General features: G+C 58.3%; 1 protein-coding gene across 2 annotated transcripts in view; it reads right to left on the bottom strand.

Moving 5' to 3' along the window:
- Positions 1 to 6272: 6272 nt before the first annotated feature.
- Positions 6273 to 19308, bottom strand: part of WDR11 (WD repeat domain 11) — a 54373-nt gene continuing 41337 nt past the window's right edge. For both annotated transcript variants that reach the window (XM_045854548.1, XM_045854549.1), the window contains exons 20-29: positions 15472 to 15580; positions 14471 to 14533; positions 13229 to 13294; positions 12343 to 12514; positions 11110 to 11205; positions 10399 to 10564; positions 9782 to 9879; positions 9194 to 9339; positions 8403 to 8482; positions 6273 to 7262 (exon numbers count right to left, since the gene is read on the bottom strand). In XM_045854548.1, coding sequence (XP_045710504.1) covers positions 7105 to 7262; positions 8403 to 8482; positions 9194 to 9339; positions 9782 to 9879; positions 10399 to 10564; positions 11110 to 11205; positions 12343 to 12514; positions 13229 to 13294; positions 14471 to 14533; positions 15472 to 15580 — 1154 coding nt within the window. In that variant the 3' untranslated portion in view covers positions 6273 to 7104. The remainder of the gene's footprint in view (positions 7263 to 8402; positions 8483 to 9193; positions 9340 to 9781; positions 9880 to 10398; positions 10565 to 11109; positions 11206 to 12342; positions 12515 to 13228; positions 13295 to 14470; positions 14534 to 15471; positions 15581 to 19308) is intronic.

Below are 19308 nucleotides of genomic sequence, written 5' to 3'. Positions count from 1 at the left end.
AATGCAGGAATGGGACAGTGTTGTTTTCGTGTTCTGTCTGGGGGGGTCCATGCTGCACGCGAGCCCTGGCAGGGGAGAAGGGAGGGAGGGACGTCTTCAGCGCTGGAGGCCGAACAGCTCAGCCCGCTGGGAGCCGGCTGCACACGGGGAGCCTGCGAGTCCGCAGGTCCGGGAATCCCCTACACCGTGCCCTGCGCTTGCAGCGGCGCGCCTCGTGGCTGGCGTGGCAAAGGCCCTGAGAAGGTCTGCGTTTACCGCCGTGTGTTTTGGTAGTTCCAACGCGTATCTGACTATAATGCATTTTAAAAAATGTTTATTGGTATTTCACCGAACACAGCAGTTCCAAGGGACACAGATTAGGATGCATTGGGAAGAGGGATTCTTGGCTTCCGAAGCTTGAAAGGCTAAAGCCGCCCAGAACCCCTGGCTCCGGCATGATCCCCAGCCCACAGTGGGGGGTCCGGGTGGCTCTGACGGCCAAGCGGGACGTTCCTGGGCCGTGGGTATAGGAAGCGCTGGTGCTCGTGGTTCTGTCGTCGGCAGAGGGTGGCACAAGGAGACCCAGCGAGGCCCGTGGGTGCTGAAACAGGGTGATGGAGACCGGTGGCCAGGAGCCTGGTGTGCAAATCTGATTGAGATGGAAATTTCTGGGTCCAAAGTTGCCACTGAAAGCCGTCTCTTTCTTCTAGAAAAGTGGATCCTTCCTGGAGAGGGTGGACGGAGTGAAACAGACGTGAGTGAGGGTGCTCCCCATCCCAACCCCCCCCCCCCCGCCCCCCAGCCAGGAGCCCACTGGAGAGTCCAGTCGGGTTTCTTGGTGTCCTGGGCGGAGAAGGGGGCGTCACCCCACCACCCGAAGGCCCTGAGGATGCTCGGGTCCTCACTCTTGGCCCCTGGAGGTGCATTAGTCTCTTCAGGCTGCTGGTGACAACTTCCCACGAACTCGGTGGCTTAGAACAGCAGAAATGCATGCTGGGCTCTGGCGGCCAGCCGTCCAAACTCGGAGGGCTGGCGGGGCCGTCCCTTCTCCGCGGGCCCGAGGGAACACGCCTTCCTCTCCTCTCCCCAACATCTGGTGGCTGCCGTGGGCCTTTGGTGTCCCCGGCGTGTCCCTGAGTCATACCAACCTCTGTCTCCATGGCCCTCTGTTCTCCATGTGTCTGTGTCCTGTCCTTCGTTTACAAAGACACCGGTCACTGGGTTGGTGGCTTCATCTCCAGGTCCTTACTAAGTACACCACAAAGAGCCCGTTTCCAAATCAGGTCCTACCTGCGCTTTCCGATGGGACATTCATGTTACGGGGATACCATTCAACCCCCACGGGGCAGTCAGCAATGCCAGCAAGATCCAGTGCCCTGGTCCTCGGCACAGGGGACGTGCGTGTCCCCGACAGGCTGTGGGAGGGTGGCCGTGGGGCTTTTCCTTCCCGGGACGAGCTGGGTTTGACTGTGACCCATCTGAGGGTCCAGGATCTCGGGGGCCGGGCTGCCCACGCAGCCCTGAGACTCACCGAGCGTCCAGGCACTTGGTGACAAGCCCCTGGCCTCTCACCCCCACACTCACAGCCCCACTCCCACTCGTGTATGAGAAGCAGGTCGCCTCAACCGCTTACAGTTCCAGGCCTGCACACCACAGCGGACCTGGCGCCGGTCTGATGGTCGAGGGGAGAAAGCGGCGCTGGCTTGGGCCAGGTTTTCCCCGATTCCTGGGCGCATTCTCCGAGGGCGGGAGCAAGCCCCTCCCTTGCTGAGTCTTCGCGCGGGAGCTGGTCTCTCCCCACTCACGGTCCGCCTGTGCCCGCCCCTCCTGGGCACCCAGCAGCGAGCTCAGGCCGCTCGTGCTCGCTGCGTCTTGCTTCTCCACTTCGTGTCCCACGGGCCTCGGGAGGCAGAGGCCCCACCGGCCGCTGCACACCTGGGAGGCCAGCTGCCAGGTTGCTGCGATCGAGAGGAAAGGGAGGAAGAGGAGGGGAGGGGGGAGGGGGGCCCGGAGGCCAATGCAAACCAAGGGAGCAGCCTCTCCGGGGGGCCCCTTCACCCTCTGCGGCCCGCCCCCTCACCCCACTCCCCGAGTGCGGGCAGCGTCCCACCGCCAGTGAAACCACAGGCCCTGACTGGGTCTAATTTCTGCTCATCGTTCTTCCTAACGCTGGGGCCCACGGGGGTGTCAGAGGTTTATTCATTCAATTTACTCCCCCAGGACTTGCCCACAGACCGAACCCCCTGCCCCAGCAGAAGCATCGCAGGGGCCAGGATTTGCACAGCCAGTGGCCACTGAGGCCCCGTCGGCGTGAGGCATGGCCGCCGCGCCGTGGTCTGCTGGCCTCGGAACTGGGACAGAGCCGCCTCGGAGGGAGGGAGCCGGAAAGGAAGGCGCCGAGTTCCAGGGTCCTGGACCAAGGGACGAGCGGTCACTGTGGGCCCATATTCGAGTTTCCAGCCGCCGGGCCTGTTCCAGTCCCCCCAAGGCGGCTGCTGTCCGTTTAAGAGGAAAACAAGGACAGAAATGAGCAATAGCGATCATCCAGGCTTTTCGTACGGAAGGAGACACCCCCCCACCGCACCCCACCGCCACTCCGAAGGGTGGCCCCGTTCCAGGTCGGCAGACAGATCTGTGGGCAGAGTCCGAGCTCCTGGAATGCTGAACGAAAGGGGCTGGCACCCGCGATCCCTCCAGTCCGGCCCAGCCTCCTGCCGAACTCAGCCCCGCCCCGGCCCCTCAGGTGAGGAGGGAGCAGGGCCTGGCCCAGCTGTGGGTCGAACCCCCTGCACTGGGAGATTCCTCCAGGGAACAGGGAAGGTGAGTCCGAGCAGCTGGGCTGAGGTGTCACGCGGGCCTGTCCTGCGTCCCCTCCTTGTCCCTTACCAGGAGGGTGACCTGACCGACTGCTCCTGTTTGCCCAGGACTGTCCTGGTTTTCATATGCAAAGTCCGGTCTCCACCGCAGTGGCCCCTCACCCATGAACCCGGCCTGCTGTCCTCCTGCCCAGCGTCCCTCGTGCTTCCCACAGGCACAAAGTCCCTGGAAGAAGGTCCCCACAGGGAGGGAAGTGGCTCGGGATGCGGAGGCGGCCCGGGCTGGGCTACAGGAAGGTGATTTGGTTTCAGGGGTGCGGAGAGGCTGCGTGGGAGGGAGGTTCCCTGGGCAGATGCTGGAGGCAGCCTGGGCACGTGTCTGGAGATGCCCCAAAGGACCAGGAGGCAAGCCACCCGCCTCCCGATCACGCTCTTGCGCAAAAACCAGTTTTCTGCAGGGACGGGGTGGGTGACTCCAGAGAGATGTCAGGAGCCGACCTTCTCACGCCCCTCCCTCCCTCCCTCCCTCTCCCCCTCCCTCCCTCCCTCCCGGCTCTAACTCCAGCTCCCGCCTGTGACCCAGGCTGTCCAGAATGAAAGCCGACACTCTGGTCCATTATCCAATGAGCAGCCAAGTCGACAGACCAGGCAAGTCCCCGAGTAACTACTCAGGGTCGTGGAGTCCTCTGGAGTGACAGCAAGCCCTTGCATCTGACATCTGTCACCTTTTCCTCTCAGCCACCGCAGGAGGTGACAATGTCCTCATCGTTTTGTAAATGGGGCTCCGGGGACAACCGGCCCAAGGTCAGGCAGCTGCAGGGGTGACGCGCTGTCGCAAGCCCCACTCCCACCCTTGGTCCCACGTCTGGGGCACGGGAGTTCCGCGCCGAGGGGGTTCGCCGCGGCAGGGCGCGAGGCCCAGAGCCTGTGGCTGCCGGCTCAGCTGCTGGCGGCCCCAGCAGGCCCCTAGCACGTGCGACGGACGGCCTTTCCGGAAGCACGGGCGTGGCCCCGATCCCTGACAGCCTGGAATGACCTGCCCTGGAGTCTCAGCGGGGCCACTGTCCTCCAGGCCGGTTGCTGGCTCTGTAAGGGCCACCGTGCATTCTCCTTGGCCACCTTCTGGCCAAGATGAGCAATTCATCTAAGACAAGCAAAGGCCGTTCCGTTCGATGCCCCGCTGACAGGCATTCCAGGGAACCACGGGGAAGGGGCCTGGAGAACTCAACGTTGTCGTCAAAGGCAAGCGGTTCCTCCGTGGGCACCCGGAGTCCTTTCCCCCCACATCGGCCGGAGGACGTCTGGTTTCCTGAGCCTCGTCACCTCCACAACTCGCCCGTGAAAACACAAGGTCTGCCACTCTCCTCCTGGGGCGCTTCCACCCGATCCCACCACAGACCTGCCCCCTCGTCCCTCCTGGTCGCTGCTCCACTCCCCGCTCCCCCCACGTGGGACTGGCCACGGCCGGTGTCATCGGGCCCCGAGACCCCCGACCGGGATCTTCGTGGAGTCGCTTCAGCCACAGCGGTGCCTCCCACCAGCTCGGGATGTTGCCGGTTCTCGTCTCCTGTGCTGCTTGAGGCATGACGGCTCCCGAGTGACGGCAGGATGTCGGAAGATTAAAATGAGGTGAGGGCCTTGTTACTACAGCAGAACGTTGGGAGATGTGTGGATTGAAATCTCGATGTGCTTAGAAACGTTCTGAAGATGGAAACAGCTCTGGGATTGAAGGTTTTCTACCGCCTGTCGGTGCCTTTGGCCTCAGGACCGCCAGGAACCAGACAGGGTCAGCCTGGGCGGCACACGGACGCTTGTGTGAGGTTTCCTAGGCTCACGGCCACGGGCGGGGGCCTGTGCTTGAGAGACAAACACCGGAGAAGAATGCCCAGAATGGACTCAGGGGGCTCCCCTGAGAGTCTGAGCTGCTGAAAATCCTCTAAGTGTGGAGGGGAAGGGGGGACGTGAGTGGGGTTGCTTTGTGTGTGTAGGGCCAGCGGGGCTGGCCGCGCACCCCAGGGAGGGACCCCACGGTGGGGCAAGGCCGAGGGGCAGCCTCCCCCGGGGCCCTCAGGGCCGTCCCGGGAGAGCCCCATGCCCCCGCCCCGCCGCTTCTCTCCCAGGCCTGGGAGGCCGGCACAGGTGTGATCAATTGAACGTGAATTTGCATTGCAGTTGACGAGCTCTGACGTCACACGCCATTCTGAGAGAGCCCGACCCACGGCAAGCAGGCTCCCCGACCGGCAGCGCTGCTGGTTCCCTGGGGTGCTCTGGTCCCGGCCTCGCCGCCGAGCTCCCCGACTGCCGCCGCGCTGCTCCAGGTTTGTGCCCCGACGCTGTACTCCAGCCGCCGCCGCCGCCGAGAGTGCGGTTCGCGGGCGACCACGGGGCCCGGGGTCCCCTGAGCCGCAGCCCCGATCTCCTGCAGGACGCGGCGTCTGGGCAGGAAGCGTGAGAGAGCGGCTGTTTGCGGCGACACTCCGTTCTGGCGAGGACTGCCGACCGGGCCCCCCTGTGAGGGACTGGCGGCTCCGGGGGACGCCACCCTGACGTCCACTGGGAAAGCCCAGATGCCCTGCCACCGCCCGCCCGGCCGCGGGAAGACCGGCAGCGACACACGGAGAATGGGACTTGCCCTCGGAACTGACACAGCCCGGTCTCCGCCCAGCCGGGAGGAGCCAGGACCCCGGTCCCCCAGCTGGACTGCTGGACTGCGGCAGAAACCGGGGCTCCGGCCTCTCCGCCCAGCGGGCGCTCCCTCGCCCCGCAGCCAGCCGGCGCACAGCTCACCCTCCACCCCGAAGTAGGTCTGATCCTCAAACTACCCTACCGTGGGCTACAATTTCGTTTTCCTCTCTGCTTACTGAGGCCGCCCGGCATTCTTGTTTCCTTGAACGAGTTGGTGAATACGTGAACTGTGTCTGGACAATCACTTAAATAAGTAACGTTAAGAAGAGCCGTGTTTGCCCACGGCCTTGAGCAAGCCTGCTGCGACCCGCGCAGGCAGAGAAAGGGCGAGTGGACTGAGCCAGTTACAGCTCCCACGGAAGGACCTGGGTTTCCTCTTCTTGGTCGCTCAGTCGCGGCGCCGGCCAGGGAACAGGCAAGCCCGTCCGTGGACTCAGCTAGGCACCAAGGAGGCAGGTAGAGGCGATGCGTCTGCCTGAAAACCCCGCCGCCAACCGGGCGGGCGGACGGGTGTCACCCCGGGCACCTGGGGGTGGGGGGGTGGTGACCGGAACGCCACTTCCCGTCTCACCTGTAAGAGCCACGGCTGAGCCCTGCCCTCGGGACGCATGGGTGGATCTGCTCGGGCCGGTCCTGCCCTGTGCGCACCCCCAGGACTCCCATGGCCTGGTCTCTTGGGTTCAGCGAGCAACCTGGCGAGTGGCCTGGCCTTTGGGGGACGGGCAGCGGCAGTGAGGGCCCCCCGCCCCCACAGCAACCGGTCCCATGCACAGAGGAGCAGAGAACACGAGGCCCAGAAGGAATTTCCTTTTTATTCACCATTTCTGTGAGTCACAGATGTGTGAATTCTCAGCAACAATTGGTAACGGTCACATCTCAGTGAGAACGGACAGAAAACTAAAGCACAAAGATTTCAAAAGGAGGTGAGTGTCATACGTCACAGAGGGAATTAGAATCCCAAAGATCAGAGACCCCACGTACCGGAACAAAGCATGGAGCTTAACACTTCCCCGCGAGCCCGCGAGCCTGGAACTACGACGGGGCCAGGGCTCGGGCTCGGGCCCGGGGAGGACGGCTGTGCGTCTCCCAGGTCGGGAAACAGGGACGCTTTGGTCGTCACCTCGGCTGTCGCGCAGTGTCGCCGCCCGTCTGCGTCTGACACGACTGCGAACAGACACAGGCGCGGCACACACCAGAGGACAGGTCTCACGGACTTTTCTGCTATAGACTTTTCAAGCGCCTTTATTTCATCAGTAAGAAAAACAATTCAGTCACTCGAATTTTCAGTTTAAAAACAATCTGAAGAATTTCCAAAGACGCTTAAATTCTCCCCCCGAAAGTATAAAATGCCCTTCCCCGTGGGAACCCGGGGCGGAGCGTTCACGTCTCCTCTGAGGTGAACACGGACACGGAACGAGCTGCCGTCCATGGAGGGTCTGCACGGGGGCCTCTGCAGCTTGGGGACGGTGACGGCTCAAGGCCCCCCCGGGAAGGGACGGCGTCCCCATCCGCCTGGGCTGTGGCGACCGGGACCACAGGCCGGCCGACGGCCACCTGGCCTGGCTGGAGGTCAGAGTTCCCGGCACGTGGTCGCCGTCACTCCTCGGCCAGCTCCTGTTTGGGGTCACTCTTCGGCCAGCTCCTGTTTGGGGGACTGCAGCTCGCTCAGCAGGTCTCTGCCGGCCGCTCCCGCCTTTGAAGCGAAGAGAACCGCTCCCTGTCTGAAACCAAGGCTCTTCAGACTCCGGGCGTAATCCGCGTATACGGCAGAGGTGAGTCTCTGTGCGCCACGGTTAAGGAGCAGGGGGGCGGCGAGGGCCCGATTCCACGCCACCCAGGCTCCCCCAGGCGCGAGGGAAGGGCCCACACCACTGCCTGCTCAGGGGGGGCTGGGGGCCGTGCCTGGCTCGGGGGAGGTGACGCCCCCATCCTTGGCATCACGACACTAGCGCCCGCTGAGCCCAGAGCTTCCCCTTCTCCTAGAGGACCCCATGACGCCTCCCGGGTCCCGCAGGACCTGCACGGCCCGCAGGCGGGGAAGGTGCACGCCCCGGCGCCCTCTCCACATCGGAGGGGCTGGCAGCTCCGGGTGCGTCTGGCCCCAGTGACAGATTCTACCTACAACGCCTGCCCCACGTGGGAGCTCCAGACAGTGGGGCTCTGGCTTGTTCCGACAGCCAGAACGGCTCCCCTGAGCCAGAGCCAGCCTGATCGGTGCCGAGGCACGGCCTTGCGTGAGTTTAGTTTAGTTTAAATTTCTGTACAAAATCGTACAGGAAACCAAGTATCTGACATGGAGCACTGAGACCACCATGTAACGAGTGAAGGAACAGTGCAAGGAGAGCAGGCAGATCTGCACGGGAAGGAAGCAGGGGCTGTGATCTCAGGCCCATTCCCTTTACAGAAAAGCACGGGGCTCAGCGGACCCCGGGGGGAGAGAGAGGTTCCTGGTCACGGGAGGGCCCGTCTCCTGGAAGTGCCGTGTCTCGTCCCACGTTAGACTGTCACCACAGGTGACGACGAGTCCTCTTATCCTTGAAGGTATTTTCCAAATGAGCATGTCAACCTTTAGTCCCTGGCGTGCACTGTTCTGAGACACTGCTGTGTTAAAGCAGCAGGCTCCGGTACCTTCCCTGAATTACTTACCTTCTTGTCAGTCTCAACAAGACGTTGCCGAGGTTGGGACCCTCCCCCTCACGGCCCCTTCCTGCCTGTGCGTCCGTCCGGGAGCCGAAGCGGCGATGCCACCCCTTCTCCCCGGTCTTCCCCTCCCATCTCCCCGCCCCCCTCGGCTTTGGGGGACCGGGACAGGGGTCTTTCTCGATATCGTGCAGCTTCTGCCCCGACAGCTCGGCCAAGAGGGGTTCCAGAACCCACTCGGTCACCTGCTTCCCCTCAGGATGACTCCCTGGCAAAGGATATCTGTGTCCTCGCTGACGTCGAGGGCCCCGTACTCGAGGCAGGCTTCCACAAACAAGGCCGCGCGATCGAAGTATCTCATGCTGTTGGACAGAGAGAGAGGGGACGGAGGAAGAGGTAGGCACTGTGATGGGGGGCATCTGGCGGGAGAACCGTCCGAGGGTGTATTTCTACACAAACACTGACACACACCTTCCCTGGAAACCCAGTGCCACGTGAGCTGCGCCAGCCCCTCCCCACGCCCCGGCCTGAGCAGGGAGCCGGGAGCGCACGCAGGTGCCGAGGCCCAAGCTCTCCCTCACTGACCCTCAAGAGTGTGGGGCAGCCAGAATGCACTGAAAGCTTCCGAGGCAGGACGAGCACGCAGGCACCTGGCGTCCACACTTAGTAAGTAATCTCTGCCGTCCTCACCTCAATCTGTCCACCTCCCTGACTTTTCAATAAACCACACGTCCCCTAACAGGCTATGGGCGTCACGCTTGGAGATTTCTGGGGAAGACCCCGTCGTCGCCCCGCTCTGCCACCCTCCCCTGTCCCTCGGCCGCTGCGCGGCTGCCCTCTCAGCTGGGCCGCTCCCGCCTCCCTGAAGGCCCTGCCGCACTCTTTCTAGGCCGGCACCCGTCCAGTCTGCCCTGCGCGCAGGCAGGACTCTCTCACAGCCCCCCGAGCTCACAGAGAGGTGAACACGGACTGTTCCTCTCCCGCTGGTGTGTCAGTCAACCTAGAAGGCATGCTCCTCTCTCCCTCCAGGCACCGAGCATGGGAGCGTGATGGGACCGGTCACGGCCGTGTACCTGTGCAGCATCTCGGCTACGCTGGAGAAGCAGCCCAGGGAGAGGAGGACCAGGAGGGCCTTCGACTTCTGGTTGACTTGCGGAGAGCAAAGGTGGTCAACCCACCGCCTGAGGACATCGGCGCACTCTTCCGAGCTCAGGCGGACCTGAGAAAGACGCCCGTGTAAACACGAAGGCATCTGTACTGAGCATGTATGAAAAACCCACCCAGATGGGACCTGCTCCTGGGAGGCGCACGCCAGGCTTTGCTCTGCCAGCACCCTGCCTGGACGCCGCCACTGACCGTGGCCAGGAGCGAGAAGGACCCAGGCCTGAGGGACGCGGGGGCCTGGTGGCGCCCCTGGGCTGCAGTCTGGGCTCGCACCCAGCGGGGAGAGGAGGCAGCTGCTTTCGCGCCATCGCTACCAATGGAACTTGCACCTGCCACACGGAAGCAGTGCGACTGATGCCCATAAGGAACGGGAGGACGAGTGTTAGGAGGAAGTATCTGCAGAGCAGCTCTGCAGCCGCAAACGCGAAATCCTGAGTGAAAAGCTCAGGACGGGAACCCCGACCCCGAATGTGGGGGCCCTGGCTGGGGTCACCTACTTTGGCCAGCCACGCCGCGCGGCTCCACTCGCCGTACGTCTGCAGGTAGCGGCAGGCGTCCGCGGCCTTGTCTATCAGGCAGAGCAGCTGCACGCCCTCTGGAAGACAGGACGGCGGCGGCCCGTGACGCGGCGGCGCTCTCGCAGACGGGCCGCCGCCCGCAGCATCGCCCGGACCGCCTCTGGCCGTGCGCCCGCACCCGCCGGACCCGCTCCTGACTCACTCCTGACTCACAGTTCAACACAACACACTAAGGTCGAGTTCGGCAACAACGTTGCCACTCAAGTAGCCAAGCAGGAAGCACAACACAGTCCCGAAAATAAACAGATAAAGCGTATCTCACTCCCTAGTTTTCATCATTTCAGTTTGCCCAGGTTTTTCCAAATTATGCCTATTTCTTGGCATTTATTAATAGTGCCCCTTTCACTCTTAAAAAAGTGTTCTGGTTTAGAGGATTAAATTACACAGTTACCTTCTAAAGAGCTAGCGATAACCTTCCTGCTCTCCCCAGCACATACAGAAAGGGAAGCAGCACCCCAACTGCCAATGCCAAACCCTCTGCCGGGAGCGGCCGGCCCCCCACGGCGCCGACACGCTCACCACGAAGCGCGCCTCACCTGCCAGCTTGCCGTTGGCGATCATGTTGGTGGCCACCAGCTTAATGGTGCTCTGGGAGGGGCCTGACGAGGTGACAGTGGTGACCAAACAGGCTTTCAGCGAGTCGCAGTAATAGTGCTGGTTATCTGCGCTGGTTTCCAGCAGCAGCTGCACTGCTCTGTCTGTCTGAAAAATAAACAGTTCTTCTCGTTATTGTCCTCCAACGCACAACCTTTTCATTTCATCACTCGGGGCCCTGGAAGTTACAGCTGAAGGGAGACCCCCGTTGTCAGAAATCGCTCACGAGCGCTCTGCTGACCCACAGGAAACCGAAGGGAAGGACCCCGCTGCCCTTGGCCCAGACCTCCAGCCCCGGGCGGGTCTGCAGGGGCTCCAGGGACCGCCCGTGTCAGCGCCGCGCCTGCCGGTTCAGAGCCGCGGGCACAGAACCAGACGGGGCCTCGCTCAGCGTCGCGGAGCCCAGAATGGCAGGCTGGCCAGCCGTGCCACGTACTTCTGCTCTCCCAGAAGACCTGCCGGTTTCATTCTGAGAGAAAACCTGAATTCATACACTGCTGGACAAACATTATGTTGCGTGCGTGCCGGTGTGTGTGTGTGTGTGTGTGAGAGAGAGGAGAGAGAGAGAGAGAGAGAGAGAGAGAGAGAGAGAGATGGGATGCTCTGAGATACTAATCAACCAGCAATTCTGTTAGTTACAAAGGTTGACGTACTTGACCCAAGAGAAGTAGCTGGTCTGTACACTTCCGCGTGTGGTCGTACGTTGTCCGTTTTACTTCCTGCAGATTAACCCTTTCCAGCTGGAATTTCTAGAGTAGGAAAAAAAAAAAAGAAAATTAAGCCTGGGTTATAAGACTTTTGAATTATTTAAATTTTACTATACTTAATGTCATTTTAATAAACATTACTTTGACTTATAAGGTTATTAACCAACTTTGCAGTAATCCAGCAGTTTAGTAAGAATTTGAGAAGAAAAAAGATTCAAGTATGTTAGATCTGCCCCCTTACAGAAGCTGGAACTCGCCTGGAGCTGGATGAAAACCCCTCCATATCCAGAAGTTATGAGGGGGCCACCCACCAAAAACAATGGAATTATCTTCTAGAGGGTGGGCCCCTTGTAGTACAGGGTTCCCCCGCTAGGTGAGGTTCTAGGAACCCATGTGGATCAGGGTGCCAGCTGGCGTTGTTGTGAGAGGCTGAGTTCAGCTTCAGTGAATTTTTTTGAAGACTCTCTCAATGCATGTGCCCATTTCACAATAGCAGTTTTTGAACAACACAGCATGACCTAGGCCCCACCCTCCCTGTTCACTTGATCTTGCCCCAAGCAACTTGTTCTGTTTTGTTTTCCCAGGTGAAAAGAGTCCTCAAAGGGAAACGTTTTGCTGATGTGGAAGAGGTGAAACAAAAAACAGCAGAAACGAGTTCAAAAACTTTGGAGCAGTGGAAAAAGCGTCTCCACGGGCGCACTGCATCGCATGCAGAGCACTTTGAAGGCAACTGGAGTTGAAACGTGCAAGAACACGCACACCATTTTTTATAAGTAAACTCCGGTTTTTGGGGGGGTCCCCCCTCAGACTATAGATTAAAAGGTTTTGAAGCTACCTCCTTATATATAAAATAGGAAATTCAAACCAAGTGAAAGAAATACTTGTTATTTATAGAAAATAATAAAAGAGAATTAAAATAAAGCTAAGTTAAAAACTTTTAGGTAAAGAAGAAAATAAAAAGACTGTTAATCATAAAATGTCAGTGTGCATTACAAAGCTCAGCGAACGTTTACAAACTTTCCGAGTCCTGGGTCAGGTCCTCCTTGTGCAAACGTGCGAAGGGACTCATCTCCCTCACATGGACCTTAACTGAGTGCCCGAGCCCCCGAGTCGGACGCACTCACAGACACAAGGCGACCAGGACCAGGGCTCCGAGGCTGCCGTGTGCGAGGCAGGTACCTGGAAGTAGGCGTTCTCGCAGAGGATGTCGTAGCAAATGTCCAGCGGGTCGTGCACTCTGTCCTGCGGCGCAGCTTCCTTCCCCGCCGGCGCCCGTGCGCTGGGGGACAAGCTGTGCAGGTAGTGCGCAGCCACGGTCCAGAAGTGCAGCTCCGACTCGTCTCCGTACAGCCTGAGGAGGGGAGACCGGGGCTGCCACCACCGCACCGGCTCACACAGCGCTGCTCAGAGGGCCTGAAACGCTGGGGCGCGGCGCTGCTGCTGAGCCGGGGAAAGCGGTAACGTGGCCCCTCCCCCAGCCCTGTTACTGGGGCTCCGACAGCCCAGGGGCCTGGCTATGGGGTGGGGGTGGGGGGGAGCCCTGTGGCCGGAAGCCCCTCCATTCTGTGGCGAGGGCAATGCCGCAGGCTGGCAGCCTGGGCCGTCAGCACACCTCCATTCGGAACCACCGCCCCGCATCAGGGAAGCAGCTCTGGGTAAGCGGCTCCGTGAGGGGTGGGGGCAGCTCGCAGTTTATTCTCTGGGAGCGGAGGGAAACATGTGTTTTAGAAGTGACAACTGTGTGTGCCGTGAGAGTACAGGTTACTGATTCTAAATACAACTTACTGGGACATTGAAGGACATGCCTTTGTAGCTGATATTTTGAAACACACATTTTAAAAAGCTGTCCCTAGGAAGAAATCTTTTCAATTGAGAAGGCATAGGTCTCACATTAATTATAATTTTTTTCTGTTTCTGTTATTACTTTCAAAATTGTCATGTTAAAGGATGAACTGAAATACTTTCCTAAAATCTAAGAGTCTGATCTTGACTAACAAGCCGTAAGAAGAGAAGCGAGTTGACCTGAAACTCCGTCTCTCACACAGGACTCCCCAAACAGTGTTACCTGGACACAAGCAGGCACCTCTGCAGCAGAGTGAATTCCGGGTCCAGCAAGAGGCTCTTTATGTCACTGCGACAAGGCGAGAAAGGCATTTTTAGGTGACCAGCAGCGCAGGGAGACAAATCAGTATGCTCTAGAAACGGAACACTCCACTCGAAGGGCACACTTAGAGCTCACAGGAGAAGTCACTTTGCTGTGCCCCTGACACCACAGCAGCTCCTAGAGCGTGGCGTGTGCGGCCGGTTGGAGAAGCGGTGCCTGCCGGCTACCCCGGGGCTGCGAGGCTCCGGCTGCGGCCGACGGTCTCACCACACTGCATTTCAGACTTTCGAAAATACGGACAGCTGCCTAACTAACCACAGGAACGAGACTGTCACTGCTGAAAAAATGACTCTGCTCATCGTCAGGAACAGTATACACCTTAAAGAAGCTGCATTCAGAATGTACTCCTGAAGTCACCCCTGAGATAAAATATTTAAGGAAGAAAGGGTAGTGTTTTTATAAACTGGTATTTCTAAAATAGCCAAATAGAGAATGTTCATAAATTAGGGGGAAGGGGAAGGCGAGATATTCTTTAAATCTATTCTTTTTCATTTAAACACAAATGTTAACCTTTGTATAGAGAAAACAATCAAGTAATTATTTTGAATCTGACATCAACAAAGCATTCTATTATGGATAACTTACGAAATACTGTTATCACATGTAACAGATCACGTGTAACACAGAACTATGTTATGTTTCACTCAGAACTCCTTTGCAGTGCCTTTCCTGACGTACACTTCCAAACGCTCCGGGCTCAGGGGGCGCACTGGTCCCCTCGCCAGGACCGCGCAGGCCCCGTGTGGGGCGCCCACTCTGGAGGCAGGAGGCCAGCACACGGGGACCGCCTGTGTGTGTCCTTGTGCAGGCGCACAGGGGGTCTGTGGTGGAGGTGGGCTGGGCTGGGAGGGCGCTCACTACCCCCCCCCCCCGCGCCGCTCCTGCCCAGACAGGAGGCCAGGAGGAGGCAGTTGGACCTGCGGGCACTGGCTGACGACAGAGGCTCTGTCCACAGAACTACGAGGTGACCGCTTCCCCGACTTGCAGGTTCTCCAGGGACACACGTCTCTGCGAGAGACGACGGGCTCTCCTTGGGCCATGGGTGTTGTCTAAAGCACAACTTATTTTCATCTTAAACAGCCCGAATTATTGCCTTTTCCTTTCTCATATTATCTTCTAATAAAACATAAATGGAGTGCTTACTTAGACAACGAATTCAACTGCTCTTGCAGGAGATTCTTTATTTCTTCATTTTCTGGATAATCACTGTAGAGGAAAGATTTTGAATGAGTTCATTATCTCTTCACTTACAACCCCTTATTTTTCCAGCAGAAAACAAGCTGTGTTCAGTGTCACCTCTTTGCGGCCCTTGGTGGAAAAGCCAGCTGCAGACCCGAACAGCAACGGTCTACTCGGGAGCCCACCAGCCACCTCCCAGCCACCTCTAACGCCTGCTTCTTTGTTAATTGGCCGTAACAGGAAGTGAGTCGAGAGTCTCTGACTCTCGAGGAACCGGAAACCAGCGGGCTCCCAAAGCCACCAGGCTCCGAGTCACGGTAATGCGTGGAGTTCAGCGGTGACTGCAGGGACCTGTTCCTCCTGCTCCGCCCAGTGCGCCTCCACACCCTGCGGAGATGCCCCGCCGGGCAGACACAGCCTGCGTCAGCTCGTATCCTCCCGCCTGCTGCCCACCTGTGCACTCCGCATGGCGCGGGTTCACAACCACCTGTGGGCTTGCCTAATGGCTGCTAGTGACAGCTTCTGTGACTTTATTTTTGCAATGAGGCAGGCTCTGAGGTTTATGAAACATGCAATACCTCTGAAGCAGGCCCATTCTTGGTGCTTTTAGAAAGATTTAAGCCTGCCCCCAAACTCCTCTCGGCCTCCGCTGGCCCCTGTGCACACTCACCATCGTCCGCCACGCTCAGGCTGCACGCTCAGGCTGCACGCTCAGGCCGCAAGAGGAGCCCGTGGCCGGCCGAGAGCAGCGCGTGTGCCCAGCTGCCCGGCTCACACCCCCACGGGGGCCCCCCCGAGGGCTGGGGATGGGGGGGGCGGACTGGCGCTTCTCTCAGCGCGTCTGCAGTCCCTGCCTCAGCTTGGTTTAACAGTCCAGTCCTTTTAGGTCCTGGAGTGCAGGCCCCTGCTGATGTCCTCCACCCCCAAGGAAATTAAAAAAGGAAAACAGAAATGGAAAAACTTACACATGGGAAATATCCAAAGAATACTGCCCGTCCCACGGCTGGTGCAGCAAGAACGCTTTCAAGGTGAGGGAGGCCCTCGGGACGAGGAGATACGGGCACCACACCGGCTCTAGAGGAAAGGGAAATGTTTACCTTCTCTGAAGCTTCCGCTACAGACGGTTTCCAGAGAAGTCGGCAAAGCACTAAGGAGAGATCTGGTGGCGAGCGAGAGTGTGTGGCCGATGTCATCACCACTAAGACACTGAAGAGGGGTGAGGTTCTCTTCATTCAAAAGGACCAATACATTGTCCTCCCCCTTGTAAAGATCTAGGTGTCCTGTGTGGTAAACACCAACAACCCTGCTTGAACATGAGACTCAGTGCAACAATTCAACAGATCACCAGCACAGCTGACCATTTCAAAGTACCCTGTGATGATGACAATCGCACTCACCAGCACCATCTTACAGCATTCGACATCTCTGCTTTTCTGAGACCATTAAACTCCCACGGCTCATCAGGCCTGAGCGTCTCGAAAGGCATCAGGCCGACTCGACTACCATCGAGCGTCGTCTTAGGTCTCACGTAGAAGGGCCACCCTTGAACAAAAGCGCTATCTTCCCGGGGCCCCCCACACGGAGCAGTTGGCTCACTGAGGACACAACACAGGATCTGCCTGCTTCCCAGCACGCTCCAGGGCACACAGCAGAAGACCGAAGGCTCCGACACCAGACCGCCGGGCTGACTCCCCACGACCACACTCCCTCCGCCAGGCTCCACTCCGCCAGACTCGGGGTCTCAGACCCCGAGGTTCTCTGGGTCCCACCGGCTTGGACAGACTCGGCCTCAACCCTGCTCCCGCATCCCCCCGTGGCTTCCTCCCAGGACCCCTTGGACAGGTAATTTACGTGAAATCGCAGAGATCTGCCACACTGCTGCCCAATAGGAGGGCCGCTAGTCCTCTGTGGCTGCTGGGCCCAGGACACATGGCTGGAACATTGAAAGAAATGAACTCTTATTTAATTAATTTTAATTAAAAGCTAATACTTGGATGAAGTTGAAGAATATTTGGAAGAACCTGATATGTGACTACTTTCTCAGTTGTAGATTTTACAAAATCAAGACACAATTCAAGTATTTCTGCTGAAAATTTGTCCCCTGAGTTGAGATACCGCTGAATGAAAATACATGGTGGGGTTTGAGGACTAAAAAATGTAAAATACCACCTTAGTAATTTTTAATACTGATTTTATATTAAAATAGTAAAATTTTGAATATACTGGCTTAAGTAGAATTTTTATTAAAATCGATTTCACCTGTTTCTCTTTGCCTTTTTACTGCGGTACCAGAAAATTTAAACTACGTTCATGGCTCACGTTGTATTTCCATTGGACAGGCCTGCCCTAGAACACTTCACTCTACACAGTTAAGTGTAAATTAAGTCACAGATAAAGTGTTTTACGTGGGCTTTTCAATTTCAAAGTTGGAAAGCCGTCAAGAATATTTCTCCTATTACTTTTTTCACAACCCGGAGTTTTAATACTGAGTCAACAACATCACCTAAAGTGCAGTCCATGTTCAAAAGCCCTCCCTCCGTCACCCGCTGGAATCCTGGGAGCTGCGCCCTCTCCAGACAGCTGGGGTCCAGGCCCGGCTCCGGCCCGCACGGGCTCACGCTGTCCCTCTGGCCTCCTCTGCTCTCGGACGGCCTCCCGCTTTGCTTCCGACCTCCCACGACACTTTCATGTCCGAAGACCCAGCCCACTTAGGATACAGCCGGCGTTCCGAGTTGTGTATGTGGAGCATCGGACTCCGGTTCGACATCCTGGGCAGGACCACCACGCAGGGGATGGCGAGGGGATGGCGGCCCCCACCGCGGCCCACCAGAAGGAAGGAGTGTGTTAGGCGGTCCCCTTCCGGTAACACTAACCCGATCACCCACCTAGGTAAGGGGGACTCGCCAGAGCTCTCTCTAGTCCAGATACTTTTCCTCTCCAGAATTAGTAAGATGCTGGGGAGATGCCGTGGCACTGAATTTCCCAGTCCAAAAATCTTTCTACCCAGTGACCGGACACCCCCTAATGATCCTGGCTCACACCGACTTTTGTAAGAGTCGTCGCCAGCTGGTGGTTTTCTATCATTCCGTCTACATCTAGCAAGTGGCATTCTTCTGTAAACACGAGCTTCCCCTTCTCGCCCACTCCCATTTTTTTACGAACAGTGCCACGCGAAGTGATGACTTGTTCACGCAGCACCGATATCGGTGCCACCGCCCTGCTCTGCGGCGCTCAGACTGCCCGGGTCGCCCCCGCGGGCAGCGCCAGGGAGCACTGGCTGTCCTCACAGATGATGTTCCTAAACTGTCGAAGTTTTGCTAACCTGATAGGTGAGAAAAGGTTTCTTAGTGCAGTTTTAACTTATATTTTTCTTATGAATAAAGTTGAGCGTCATTTCATACGGTTAGGGACCACTTGCCTATCTTTTATTCCCCACTGGGGACAACCTGTTAATGACTCGCAAATACTGTCACCAGGTCATCATTAGTATTTTGCTTTGCTTATAGTTTCTCTGGCTATGAAAGTTTTAAACAACTTTTCCATTGACTCGAATTTACCGTTTCTTTCATACCTAGTTATAGGGGAGGCGTGTACCGGGGGAACGAGACTTACCCCCCTGCCCACCCACCCGTCGGAGCCGCCCTGGAGGGACGAGGGCTCAGTTCACTCAGTGCTCCTCCTGCCTGTCCCTGGAGGTGGCGACCTGGTGACTCCCAGATTCCCAGTCGGCCCCTGTGGCTTCCCAACAGTGGTGGCTGCTGGCTTCAAGTCACAGAATGTTTGGAAAGAGTGAATATCAGGGAACAAAAAATCACCACCACAAATTAAACAGGGACTGGTTCAGGGAGTGGCTCCACCCGTACATGGAAACTCCGAGGAAGCTTCTCAGTCCGTGGACAAACCAAACGACACGGGGCTCTTCGCAGGTGAAAGCGGCACCGCGGAGTGTTCGCGTAGGGCGAGCAAGACAACATCTACGAAGTCTGAGCGAACGGAAGGAAACGTCCTATTTTTAAAAACAAGAGTGCTATTTGCCCAAACCAAAACAGTGTTGACAGCAGCCCATGAACACAAGCTGAAAGTAAACTCGATCACCCCCCATGTCCAAGCGAATTCAGCCCCGTCTCCTCGAGGGCAGAGAGCAGCCACGAAACACCGGCGATGGCGGCACAGCTGGAGGGGCTCCCCTGCAGGCGCTCGCTCCCTTCCCCCTTCCGGAAACCACCGGGGGGAATGTGAGAACGGAAAGGCAGGGCGCACCTCTCTACTTCCCTTAGACGTGGTGTGCCCGGTCTGCCGCAGCCATCGGACCGGCTGATCAGAGACACGCACAGGGAGACACACACAAGGAGACACGCACAGGCCGTAGCTGCCTTGGGACAGTGACGCAGGGAACCAGGAACTGAAGAGCGAGAAGAACGCAGCAGAAAAACTACGCCACCACCTGGGGGCAGCAAACGCCCCGGGGGGCAGGCAGTCCAGGCGTGACAGGACCCTGCTTCGGTGACGGTGCTCACTGGGACTCAGGGGCCGGGGGTGGGGAGGGGGCAGGGGGAGACGGGCGACATCACTGACACTCTGGGCAGGACCCTGCTCACCACCCAGACGGCTCCACACACCGCGAGCTCCTGAGCACCCCGGACCTTCCCACTCCACGCCGCGCCGCGACTTCCCACATGCCCCAAGTGGAAACTGCGAGAGAGGGCGCGGAACCTGGGGCAGGTGAGGAGGGAGGTCTGGGCGGGAACCCGGCTCCAGGAGGCTTCTGTCCGCACGTGCTCACGTGGGAACCGTGTGCTGGG

The sequence above is a fragment of the Phyllostomus hastatus genome, unplaced genomic scaffold (genome assembly GCF_019186645.2).
Source record: "Phyllostomus hastatus isolate PE091 unplaced genomic scaffold, TTU_PhHast_1.1 phas_scaffold_1066, whole genome shotgun sequence".
In the NCBI taxonomy this organism is placed as follows: Eukaryota; Metazoa; Chordata; class Mammalia; order Chiroptera; family Phyllostomidae; genus Phyllostomus; species Phyllostomus hastatus.
Note: the sequence above shows the minus strand (reverse complement) of the source record. Positions and strands in the feature narration are given on the sequence as shown.